This window comes from Sinocyclocheilus anshuiensis, unplaced genomic scaffold (genome assembly GCF_001515605.1).
Source record: "Sinocyclocheilus anshuiensis isolate Anshui unplaced genomic scaffold, SAMN03320099.WGS_v1.1 scaffold2433, whole genome shotgun sequence".
Taxonomy (NCBI): domain Eukaryota; kingdom Metazoa; phylum Chordata; class Actinopteri; order Cypriniformes; family Cyprinidae; genus Sinocyclocheilus; species Sinocyclocheilus anshuiensis.
This window is the reverse complement of record NW_015552722.1, coordinates 98,597-112,577: the sequence shown is the minus strand read 5'-3', so window position 1 is coordinate 112,577 and position 13,981 is coordinate 98,597. Positions and strand designations below refer to the sequence as shown.

The window sequence follows — 13,981 nt, the reverse complement described above, 5'->3', positions numbered from 1 at the left end:
AAATCCAAATACTCAAACTAAATTCACGAAACCTCTGACTCTTCCATCAAAATCAAACAACCACTGCAAAACCATTTCACTTGCACTCAAAATCAAACGGTGCTCTCAGATCACACACACGAGTCAATAAAGAAAACACTACAGAGCATTCATTTAGACACTACAGAGAAAAATGGAGAGCACAGCATCCAGAACATTACAGACAAAAGTATATTGTATTGAGTAAACAATTTTGCGATTCTGTAAAAAAGTATAGTAATTGCAACTGAGTTAGGTGAATATATTGTATAGGCCTACTGTATGTTCTGCTAGAATAGTATTGTGCTGAATATTGAATAGTACTGAATGTTTGTATACATTCAGCACTTGGATACTGCAAAAATACTGCAGTCCAACTGCAAAGACCAAAAAGGTCCAATAAAACTAAATGAATTGCATGTTACAGTACACTCAAATCCTGTAAGTTGTGCAATTGTAAAATCAGGGTCAAGGAGAGATTCATTCTGTCTCAGCATCCTGTCTTTGTGCTCGAGTCCGGCCTGAGGACTTTGTCCACATCACAAGTAATGTTGTCTTTTTTTGCTAGACAAAGAGAAAAAAACCCTCTGGTCTGACAGATCCAGCCTTGATAACCCTCTCTAAACCTTACTCTTTCTCTCCTCCACTTCTAACATGTACTCTTCCTCTTCTCCTTCTCAGATTGTTTCCATCTATTGTTCGTATCATCATTCAGTCACCTGTGCCGCTTGTGCACTCTGAACTGGCTCATATTTTGTACAGTTGGTTTGATCACATCATTAGAAACAAGTGTGAACAATTGTGAATCGTTGCGTGTAAACGATTACAACTGTGCTTTAGTTGTTTAACATTTGCCGCTTGTGTTTAGCATTTTGCAGCACAAATGCATCACAGTGTGATAAGTGTTTAAGTGAATGAGAATGTGTTTAGAGTTTTGCAAAAAGAGTGCATGAGGTTTGCAAATAGAGCCTAACTGCCTGAACGTGTTTAAGGTTTAGCAGAAAGAGTGCTTTATTCGACAAATTGGTTTAAGCTAGTGAGAATTTGGTGTAGAGGTTGGGGTTTAGTGTTTTAGCAATTCAGAAAAACTGTAATACAATTAAGTTGGTATGAGCCACTACAGTCATTTAAACAAAAGTGAAAATAACATGGCATTTTTGGGTTGTGGAAAAAACAGTTACCATGGTGAATACACAATACTAACATGAACTGTTAATGAAACATGGAAACAGCTCCTGAATAGAATGAATATCATACCTTCATGCAAATCCTTTCCAGCTAACACACAAAATACCAGTTACGTGATTTATTGGTACTTTACTTTTATTTCACGTTGCATGCTCTTGGTTTCTTTTGTGCTTTAGTGAAATGATATACATCATGCGCCACCACATTTGTGCGTGCAACTGAAGCCCTACATCTCATCTGACTGCAGATACTGAATTGGGACAGTGTGTTTTTCTCTGGCACTCTTTACTTAAACTGCATCTGACAGAAGTGTCAACAGCTTTCACACACGTCTTTCAAAATAAAAGTCTCACATCAGAAAAACATTTAGAATTACGTTTTTCTGTTGTTGATGTTGTTTCTTTGACTGTACACTCCGCAACTCACTTTTGGGTTGCGACTTACCAGTTGAGAAACACTGATTTACACTAAAGATTTACTGTTACCTGTCCTGCACAAAAAGGGGATATCACCAAGATGAGAAACACTGATTTACACTAAAAATTTACTGTTACCTGTCCTGCACAAAAAGGGATATCACCAAGATGACTGCCAAGTGAACTGACTTGTCTTAAAGGGACTTGGATTTATGTATCATCATGACACTAAAGTCAATATGAGAACTAAACAACCTTTGTGCATATCACTGACCTTTCGGGCAGATGTCAGTGCATGGGATGCACATCTTGATGTTATTTTCCTCCAGCTCCATCTTGTTGCTCGGACAGGCTCTGACACAAGAGCTGTGATCCACCACAAAGTTATCTGAGTTCCAGACAGCAGAATATTAGAATATTAATAAGACAGCTGTGCAAAGATGTAGTCTGAGGTGAAGAAGGATAATACTTCAAATTAGAAATGGAATCAGGCCAAACCATCCATATTTTTATTTATTTATTTTTAATTTGCAAATGAAGAGTAGAGACCATTAGAAAGTGATTATTTGTTAAATGAGTAATCCCATTCCTTTAAGAAACCTAACTTACGTGGGCATTTCTTGACACAGAAAGCTCCATAGGTGTATTTGGCGTTGGGATTGTGTTCGAGCTGGAAGGTTGTTGGATTGTAGACGAATGGCTGAGGACATTGAGTCACACAGGCCCCGCTGTCATTAAAGTTGGTACAAGCCTGAGAATAAAAAACAGTCATGTAAGTATGTGGTTGATCGATAATACATGCCTATAATGAAGAGAAACCTCTGCAGAGCTTTCAGTGTATAACACATTCACTTTCAAATTATTTTAAAAGTGAGCAGGCATTTGTCATTACATTTATTACACTTTAAAACCATACAGGAAGAGCTGACATACGAAGCAGTCTGTGTCTTTGGGTCCGGTACAGCCTCCTGCACATTCCCGGTGGCAGCAGTTACTGACGTATGGACCAAAACAGCGTCCATCACACTGCTCTGCACACACCGTCTTTGTCACTGCATGATTGCGAATATAGATGGAGAGAGAATGAATCAAAAATTGTTTTCTCGACAAATTTTTTCTAAACCAAGTGCCAATAGATGTGCTATTTTGGGCCAAATTGTCTTTTGTCTTTTTTCTAAAAATGGCAATTGCGATATCTAGAGGGAAGTTACAAATGACCGATAATAATATAAAAAATTAACATAATCTGAACAATATTTACTTCAAATTAACTATATATATATATATATATATATATATACACAAAACTAATATAAATTAAAAAAAACATATTTTAAAACTTAATTGCTTCATTAAACGAACAAAATAATGATTCATTTTAATTAAAATTTCACACACAAAAAATGAAAGTTAAATATAGTTGACTAATACTGTCAATTCCTGAAAATAAAAATGAACAGTTATTTGCTGAAAATTCAGTCTAAAATATTTTAAAGCATAAAATGTACATTATCCATTGCAAAATAAATAAATAAATAAATACAATTCTTTGTAGACGTTGGAACTGACACAATCTGGCATGGCAGGCATGATTTTGGCTGATGCTGATAATCTCAAAGTAGTCAAATATCTGCAATTTACTCTGCTACTGATTTACTGGCCATGAACATCATATTCTTAGCATAGATCTAGAGATCTAGAAGATAATGTAATACTTGAGTTGACAGCTACAGTTAAATTAGCTAAGTGAGGTAGTGTGCAAAACCAAAACAGACACTGTCAAATAACAAGTTTGTCACTCTCTCTCATCAGTCTTTTATTTTGCTCTAATTACCACCCACACTATGAGCTGTATCACCAGCAGGTTACAGATACTAGAGATACTCTGATAACCCTCCTACCAGTTAATTATCACAGCTACCGGCCCAGAGGCTCAAACTGACAATTCCAGACAGTAGACTTTTGCCTTTTATTAGAAAAGATGTCAGAAATGAAAATGTATAACTTCAGAACCACACAGAGAAACAAAGAAATAGAAGGAAAAAATAATAAAGGTCTGTTTACTTCTGATGAAACTCTGATTACATACGAGACAGAAAGTACATACTGTGGATGCAGACAATCAAATATGAAATTCTGTCTGGACATAACAGTCAAATAAGCAGACTCAATAACTAGCATTCAAAAGTGCTTCTTAATGCTCAAATATAATGATACTTTGATCTATCGTTCCCAGAGGAATTTTAAGTGTGGTGGACTGATTTGACGCGTGCTTCAGAACGCGGTCACGCAGGGGCGTTCAGAAAAGCCAGAGGACTGTATATTTATAATGCATTCATACTTCTTATGATACTTTTAATTCTATTACCCCTAAGGAATTTTAAGAAGAGCATCTGAGATAAAGTAAATATCCAGGGCTACTTCACTTCTTAAAACTGCTATATTGTCACTGAATAGACAATAATAATGCTCTGGCATATTGTAGATGTAGATAGATAAATTAAAACTCACAGCTTTGGCACTGGTCTTCCTGATGACCCCAGCAACGTCCATTACAAGATCTGTGACACCGTCTGCCTGCGGAAAGAATCCGGAATAATCAGCCATGACATTTTCTGCGCCATACAAAAACAATATAACTGAAGCTGTCCATTCAAATGTATCAACAAAGATAATTTAGAAATAGTTCAGACACTAGATGTGAACTTGAATTCGTATTTGACTTCGCTTGTAACATTTATACCACATCTCGTATTCTATACTGGTAGTAAAATGTATTCACTCAGCCTTAGAATTGTACTACTGACTGGCAGTTTATTTATTTTCTTTTTCTGCACAGAATAGTTCCCTATTGCAGATGTAATAGTTTCTAAATTGAGTTTGAAGGACCTGGCTACAGTTCAAACCAAATATTCAGATGTGTGCAACGCATTTTACGGAGGACGAGGACTGTTTGGGAGAGTAGCCTACAATGTCGGTGTTCCGGTGAATTCAGTTCCCGTTTCCCCTTCAGCGTGCATGCTGACCACAGTCTATGATGCTGACAAATCATGCTGACTCAAGCCTGTAAGTACGTTTTCACATTTAAAGGATTTGCCACTGATAATTCAAATGCGAGTTTTGAGCAGTGTAGAGTAACGCTTGTTGTTTGTCGTTTCTCCGATCACAAATGCAGACATGGTTTTATGTTTACGCGGCGCGATGCAACGCAACACGTAAAAAGACAGTATAAGTCATTATAATCAGTAATTATGTCCCCACTGGATGCAACAAATGCCTCGTTTATAATGTGTTTTATTGGTTTTGTCTCGTCGCACCGTCTCGTCTCGGCATCACAATATGGTAAGGGGCGTAACATTTCCGTCACACGCTTGAGGAATTCGGCCAATCACAACACACTGGATAGCTGGCCAATCAGAGCACACCTCGCTTTTCAGAACGATGAGCTTTGTAAAAATCGACGCGTTTCAGAAAGGCGGGGCATAGAAGAGAAACAATAATGTACAGTATGTGGAAAATAATGTGTTTTTTTAACCTTAAACCGCATAAACACATTTCATTACACCAAATACACAAAATAATGTTATTTTTTCGCAACACCATATGACCCCTTTAACATTGACTGTTATTGTTACAGTTCTACATGCAAAAAAATAGAAAAACACAATAGCCACTTGCTCCATCTTCTGGGTGTTTATAACAGTATAATTAACATTTGTCAAAGCTGCTCAATGAAGTACTCACATGAGTTGCCACTGTTGTTGGAAGGAACCACCAGAAGTTCAGACCGCGGGTTCTTGATGATGTCATTCCAGTGGATGGTGTCAGCATGGCACAAGAACTTGTTCTGATCCACATACACGCCTCCATTCAGGATTTCTGGTACAAAAAAATTAGAATATTAGCTTTTTATAATAAGGATATTAGCTGAAGGATCGACATCAAAATACAGTGGCCACATTTTTATTTATGTATTTATTTATTTATTTTTGTGAATTATTATGCAGGAAAGGTGTGCTTGTGCTATATCTCCCCTCAAAATGAATGGCACTTGTTTTGATATAAATTTGTATACATTTATACATTTTTAAAATGTCATTTAAGTGTTCACTCCATTTTTCGGTCTGACAGTAACAGTAAGACTAGCCGGGAAAATATTAGGTACAAAATAAAACAGTGTTTATATTTGTTGGCTAAAACTAATGCTACTGAAAATCCTTTTTTTTTTTTTTTTTACTAAAAGCTGAAATAAAATACAATATGAACATCAAGATGAAAAACTAAAACTACAACAATGTCTGAAATAAAAAAGTTGTTAACTAATGTATTGTTGTTAACTGAACTGTTAGCTGAAATACATTTGTAAGTTTATTGTTAAATTACTAATATACTTTAAAGTAATACAATTACTTAAAATAAATAAATATTAATACATTAAGTCAATATTTAATTTAAAATAATACATCAAATAAATAGATTGAAGCTAAATAGAAATATTTACAAAAAAACTAATAGAAATGACAAAAGCACATTGCGAAATTACAAAAACTTCAACTAAAATTAAAATTAAAACAAAAATTATGAAGATAAAGCATATAAAGCAAATATTAATACAATAATAGTATATAAAGTAAATAATCTGAAAACAATGATATAAACACGACCATATTTTCATCATACTGACAAAAGTACATTACAAAATGACTAAAACTAGAAATAAAATGAAAACTAAAAATTAAAAAATTAAAATAACTCAAACATTAATAAATACTATAACAGTATAAAAAAATAATACTAAATAACACTGGCATAAACACAACCATATTTCTATCATACTGTACTCCACTCCATTCATAAGCTGGCAAATCTATTACAGTGGAAGTCATCCACACTGATACAGTCTGTGCATATCGTTAATTGATTTTAGCTTTTCTCTACAAGCGGCATACATTTATAATCTCAAAAGTTTCTGTTATCATGGAGAGTATCTCTCATGTTTCCGTGCACCATTTAGATGGGTAGAAAGTGTCACACTGGTTGTGATAAGCATATGCGAGTTAGACGAGCAGAGATAAGTGGCCAGACACTTCAATTTATCAGTCTCATTCTCAGTGTGTAACTAATTGCAATAATTAAGAATAAAAATATGTTTTTGTTTTCTATCTGTACATGACCATAAATGTCTTCCGCCTTTATCAAGATCAGCCTGTGGTCCAAATCTGTCTATTTGGTGCCAGGCTCCCTTCTAAGAGTGTGAAAAGGTGTATCAGACACCTTGCATGGTTGGCTGATCGTATTGTACTGTGCTTTCCAAACACAATGAATGAGTCTGGAAGGAAATCAGACATGGTACTCATCCAAACACACACACTAGCAGTTTGCTATGATATTACAGTCTCTTTTTGGCTTGGGCTACTTTTTTTATTCTAAGTGTATTGATTTTTTTTTTTTTTTTGCACATTTTATGGTCTGGGGGTAAAAAAAAAACAATAACAATGCTCACAAATACTTATTAATATTTTAGGTTTAGCTACCTTCAAATTCAGTGCAGAGACCTTGTCTGTGTTAAACATCCATTAGCAAAATGTTCGTCCAATCATTGCATTTGGTACCTCAGTGCAGCCAATATCAAGAGTCTGGGACATGGCTATTGTAGCAGATTGAACCAAACGGTGTTAACCAGTATGGAAATAGAAATTCCGATTCCGTTACAGAAGTGTAAACCAAAATTCAAAAACTTTCCAAAATACTCAGAGACAGACATCGGGGTAAAACAAGGCTAAACACTGACAGTGTTTTTACAAGATAGGAATTTGATGGAACGTTTGGGTTTCAATTGTTATGACAAACTTGTAAAGTTTCTTCTCGACAGGTAAGCTACATTTCAAGTTAAAAATATTCATAATATGTTGGACCTTTTATTGAAACCAGTCTGCTTTTACATGTTGAGACATGCCTTCACTTTTATAGACCTGTAAGAGCTGCGTTTGTGATGTTTTTGTTGGGGAAGGCATGATGCACATACGGGCCATTAGCAAAGGTTGTTTGAAAACATGCTTTATTTTTGTAATTCCGCTAGATGACACTAGTAGTGCAGAAATTGCCCACACTGTCTATGGGCCTTTTTTGATTACTATCAGTTTAAGTGCCAGTGATGCAGTGTTGCCAGAAACAAACAGAAACCGAAATAAGTTCAAATCTTGTGTTTTGGAAATAAGATATCACTATTGATATAATTTCCGAAAGTGTCACATTAAGTGAAAAAACAAGTCCAAAGACGCTTATAATAACTGGATCTGGCAACACGTTGGAGGCTGTACCCGTGCCTTCACTCACAAGTCCCGTTCAATCCTCCAGCAACTCGCAGCGACATTACTCGCTCTCCATCATCTTCATGCCATGGACACTAAACAATCTAGACAAACTGTCTAAACTGAATGATACATGCAGAAATTACACATTACACAGAAATAACACCTAATTAGTCATTCAGAGAATTTCAAATATTAATATTTTCCTCCTGGAGGACAAAAGCAATCTTCCACTAGACTTAAACTGCGAACTCAAGGAACACCTCATCAACATGGTGGCAAATTTTTGCACATGTACAACTTACATTAAAATAATAAGAAGTAGAAGAAGAAGAAAGAAAGAAAGAAAGAAAGAAAGATCCTTCGCATAGAGTTGATCAGGTTGTTGATTGTGGCCTGTGGAATGTTGGTCCACTCCTCTTCAATGGCTGTGCGAAGTTGCTGGATATTGGCAGGAACTGGAACACGCTGTCATATACGCCAATCCAGAGCATCCTAAACATGCTCAATGGGTGATATGTCCGGTGAGTATGCTGGCCATGCAAGAACTGGGATGTTTTCAGCTTCCAGGAATTGTGTACAGATCCTTGCAACATGAGGCCGTGCATTGCAACATGAGGTGATGGTCGTGGATGAATGGCACAACACTGGGCCTCAAGATCTCATCACGGTATCTCTGTGCATTCATTCCTGCAGTCAGCATGCCAATTGCACGCTCCCTCAAAACTTGCGACATCTGTGGCATTGTGCTGTGTGATAAAACTGTACATTTTAGAGTGGCCTTTTATTGTGGCCAGCCTAAGGCACACCTGTGCAATAATCATGCTGTCTAATCAGCATCTTGATATGCCACACCTGTGAGGTGGATGGATTATCTCGGCAAAGGAGAATTGCTCACTAACACAGATTTAGACAGATTTGTGAACAATATTTGAGAGAAATAGGCCTTTTGTGTACATAGAAAAAGTCTTAGATCTTTGAGTTCAGCTCATGAAAAATGGGGGCAAAAACAAAAGTGTTGCGTTTATAATTTTGTTCAGTATATTACATAGGAATATAAATAATAAATCTAGTTGCCCTTCTTTGGCTAAAAGAGTGGGAATTTGTCATTACATAAAACTCTAAATAAATCCCAGTGTTTTCCATTAGTTTCTTTGACAGCAGTAGAGAGATTGTTTTGCATGACAAATGTGAGCGTATCTGAAAGCGCATACTGTGTGGAGGAGGGCCTCCTCATGGATATCCATAATTGTGTTGAAGCTTTCTGATTAAATTTCAGTCATCTTAAATGTTATTGCTTCACAGTGAATCAGTGTGACAAATGTGATGCATCGTCCCGATAACTGAAATAATATGCAAGAGAAAAATAAATAAATAACAGCTGTTAAAACTTTCTAAAAGATTGCTTTGCTTTGTGTTTGCTGTCTTTTCGACTGGCAGCTCAGTATCTCCCAGAAATTTTGCTGGCATGAAAACTTGGAGCAAATGGTCAAATAAATCATAGGCCATAAATCAAAAGATACGACAACGTGTGGAGCTCATAATGGAAAATGAATCTACCGTAAATCCAAGTTTTGCAAATTGTGGTAATTCGATAAGATGAGCAGCATGTTGGAATAGCACAAAAGTTTTGATTTTCACTTTTTTTTTTCTTCTTCACCAAACAGATGATAAAAGGCATTTAATTATAGCATTTACTCTTGAAAAAAGTAGTGCTGCAGTACCATGGTACAGTGATTGTATCGTATAATAATACTATAATACTTTGAAATACACTCCTGTTCAAAAGTTTGGGGTCTGTGTGATTTTTTTATATTTTTCAAAAAAGTATCTTACACATGCTGCATTAATGAACCAAAAATAGTAATATTATGAAATATTACCTCAATTTAAAATACAATTTTATATTTTACTATATATTTTAAAATGTAATTTATTCCAGTGATGTAAAGCTGATTTTTTTTTTTTTAGCAGCCATTACTCCAGTCTTCATCATGTGATTCTTCAAAAATCATTCTAAAATGCTGATTTGAGGCCTCAACAAACTTCCACAGGGGCCTCAAGATGACTAAAAAAAATAATAATTATTAAATTTTTTTTTAAACTAAGCATTAACACATGTTAGACTGCACCCCATAAACACAATCAAGCCTAGAAAAAAACCCAGTGAACCACCCCTTTAATATTATAATTGTTATTAATATTTTAAAATAATCTAACTCTAACCTAAATTAAAATTCAAAAGAAATGTACTAAATAAAAACAAATTTAAATCATTCCATATAATGCAATACAAATAAATAATTAAATATTAAATAATTTCATTAACAATTTTCACAAAAATTATATTTATTTTTCCCTTCTCAATAACTGTTGTTTTTTATCTGAAGAACATCCAGTTCTTAAAACTTCTGAAATCACAAAATGAATTGTGGATAATTAATTTAATATATCAATACCTCCAGTTTCTATTAATTAAAAACGTTTGAAAACAAGCAGCTTTTTCACAATTACAGAAGAAATCCCAGAAACTGCTTACATCGGAGAGCCTTTGAATATTGTTTTGGACAACAGAGGTCCTTTGAGTCAAAAACACTGAGAACCACTACTTTTGAGGGCTTGACTGACTTGCCGATATCATCAAGTCACTTTGCAACTCCTTATTACATTTCCCATAGAGCCTGAAATGGTTGCTGAAGAAAACACGGCCCTATTAAAATGAGAGATGTGCAGAGTCACACTATTTATATAAAATAAATGCTAATGAAATTTCCAGTTCCATCTTGCCGTCGCTTAGTGCCACTTCCACTAATATCCTCTTCATACTAGCATCATGATCCACGGCCCTCTGTCACTCCCTCCCTCTGCCATTCAGCCACCCATCCACATTCACGATGCATCTCATTATTCAGCCACACAGGGAGGGGAGTTTGGCTGGTAAAGATTGCAGAGCGTCCCAGAAATCACAGCCAGCAGCAGGGTCTCAGAAGGGAAGACTGCAAGGTTGGTGAAGCCATGATACGGCTGAAACCTCACAGACCATTCAGCAAGACCAAGCTTGCAGGTGCACCTTACATTTCTCACCTATTTTTTTCATGGTTGGTGAAAGGTGGATTTGACCTCACGAACAGGTACCTTTGAAATCGGATCCCTTCACAAAGAGAAGACAAAGATCAGCTGGGATATTGACATTGCAGCTCTCCAGCGAACTGCATTGTGCCGATAATGAATACAGGACAAGGGGTGGCCTGCTTTATCCAATACACTGCATACAGTTTGATACAATGAATGCCATCTCGATTACGGAGACATTGAAGAGTTCAAAGCAAACTGACTTACACTTACAATGCAGGCATTTAGTCACAAAGTAACCAATAAGACATTTTTCTCAATGTCAAACCACTAACACACAAACCCCTTTGGTAAAACAAACTGGCAACCTCTTGGAATACGCAATTAGTTGTTGTCACAGTAGATTACGGTACATTAGGAAGCACTGCAGTATGCAGATATTTTCCTTTGTTAATTACTGCATAATCACACTAGGTTGTAGCATTATTGCAGATAATCTTAGTTCATAGAAAGGGTTACATTTAGATCAGTCATAATTCTCACCACAACACTTCCTAAAAATAATAATAATAATATGTTTTTGCCTCAACTGCATTCAGCTGCATTAGAGGTCATTATTACAATGAAGTTCTGTCAAGCTGAGGTAACAACACTGTTGTACTATATCAAAAAAAAAATTAATGTAACAAAAAATACATTATTTTTTTATTCTGCAAGGACACATTAAACTGTGATGGTAAAAGTGATGGTATAAATACATTTATAATGTTACAAAATATTTATATTTCAAATATTCTTTAGAGAATATGAGGCTTACAGTATATGCATCAGTTGTTCAAAAGTTTAGGGCCAATAGAATTTTTTAATTCTGATTTTTTTTTTCATTAATTAAGAAGTTAAATAATTATATTCAGCAAGGATGCAGTAAACTGATCAGAAATGACAGTAAAGACATTTATAATGTAAATAAAAAATGCATCATGAAAATAATATAATAAGCAGCACACGTTTTACACATGCATTTATGAATTAAGGACTATTTATGATTTCTGAAGGATCATGTGACACTGAAGATACTGAAAATCAAACTTTTGAATAGTAGTGTAAAGTGTCAAATAAACTGAAACTGAAATTTAATTAAAATTGATGTCTGTGCAAAAGTTACAGTACATGTACAGATTATACACAGACTGAACGTGACTGTCTATTTTACTACTTACTAGTGTCTCAAATACATATCTTGCAAAGATTTGAATCCAGTAAATCCAGTAACTCATTGTCATCCTGGCATTTCACAAATACAACTCATAGTTTCATGAAAGACTGGCGCACCGCTATTCCTTGAAGCCTTTCAGATTGGAAATGCCAATCTAACTCTAGCCATTTCTGTGCAGTACGCATTAGAAAGTCTGTTAACGGGCAATGGGTGGCCATTTAAGTCTTGCTCATTATTAATTATATGCAAGTAGGGGGGGTTATTTACAACCATTTATTTCAGAACAGAACAAAGGTGACCTTAACAAATCTCAAGCACCCAAACAACCCAAAAGAATTACAATCTATTACAATTACTTTTTCCCTTGACAAACACAAATTGCTGATGCCAAAACCGCCTAATATTAACAGACCTCAGACTATTTCATGAAGTTTCTTGCAATTATGTTTGACATTAAATGCTCCGACTGCACTCCGAAACGGAGCTTTGCATTGGGCATAAAAGGAACAAGGAGGGCCGCCGAGAGAAGGAACACCCAGAACGCAATTTGCCACCAGAATTGAGTCAGGAGATCTCTTTATATCCCCACCACAGGAAGTCCTCGGAGAGGACTTCCTCTCCGAGGAAGTGATTAAAACACTGAATGTGTTTTAATCACATTCAGCTGCAATGAACGGGCTTTGTTTTTTGAGAGATTCAGAGGCAAACCAATTATTACCCACAAAGCGCTCTTGCTGTCCCCACTTTGTTCTTGACTGATGGTTGGAAAAACTGAATTTGCTGACATAATTTCATATTCAAGAAGTAACGCTATTACAATAGCTTTGGAAATAAAATCAAACTACTTATAACTATCATTCTTTAGGGTGAGAGGTGACAGCTTTAGAAAGTTCATCTTCACTGAATTTGCTGACATAATTTCATATTCAAGAAGTAACGCTATTACAATAGCTTTGGAAATAAAATCAAAGTACTTATAACTATCATTCTTTAGGGTGAGAGGTGACAGCTTTAGAAAGTTCATCTTTGATCATGCCTTATTTTAGCTAGGCACAGTATAGATACGGCAAAACAGCAGCTAAAGACCAAAAAAAAGGCTGTTTATTCTATAATTTCTGATTTTTCTTTTTCCTTCTGTTTTCTGTTCCTTCAGAAAATATGAAGTTCATAAAGATTTCAATTGAATGGTTTTACATTACCAAGTGAATGTAGCATCTCTTATTGGCCAGTGAAAAATAATTATCTTCATTGGAATAGACCGATAATTTAAAGGGGTCATATGATGCTATTTTAAAGATCATTATTTTGTGTATTTGGTGTAACAGAATATGTTGACATGCTTTAATGTTAAAAAAACACATTATTTTTCAAATACTGTACATTATTGTAGGTCCTCTATGCCCCGCCTCTCTCAAACGCGTCATTTTCAACAAAGCCCCCTCCTTTGACAAGCGCAGTCTGCTCTGATTGGCCAGCTGACCTAGTGCATTGTGATTGGCCGAACACCACAAGCACGCGTCGGAAATGTAACGCCCCTTACCATAATCGCAGCTTCATCTTTCAAGGTAAATATCAAGACAGTTAATAATGTCGTTAGTTTTACCATCAGTTCAAGCCCGAAAGGGCAACAGAGTCGCGTGACAGACACAGTGATGATGCAGTACACAAGACGCGGTTAATACAGCTGACGTGCTATGATTTCTGACAGGCAGTTCAGTCTCCTGTGATGTGACCCTGTTCCCCTCACACACACACACACA

The 13,981-nt window shown here is 35.7% G+C and overlaps 1 protein-coding gene across 1 annotated transcript in view; it reads right to left on the bottom strand.

Annotated features, from left to right (window-relative positions):
• The window catches only part of LOC107667809 (receptor tyrosine-protein kinase erbB-4-like), a gene marked incomplete at its 5' end in the record, with an annotated part of 116,162 nt that overhangs the window by 56,122 nt on the left and 46,059 nt on the right, over positions 1–13,981 (bottom strand). Inside the window, 5 exons of the mRNA XM_016459524.1 lie at positions 1,897–2,010; positions 2,232–2,373; positions 2,556–2,674; positions 4,134–4,199; positions 5,367–5,501. Coding sequence (XP_016315010.1) covers positions 1,897–2,010; positions 2,232–2,373; positions 2,556–2,674; positions 4,134–4,199; positions 5,367–5,501 — 576 coding nt within the window. The remainder of the gene's footprint in view (positions 1–1,896; positions 2,011–2,231; positions 2,374–2,555; positions 2,675–4,133; positions 4,200–5,366; positions 5,502–13,981) is intronic.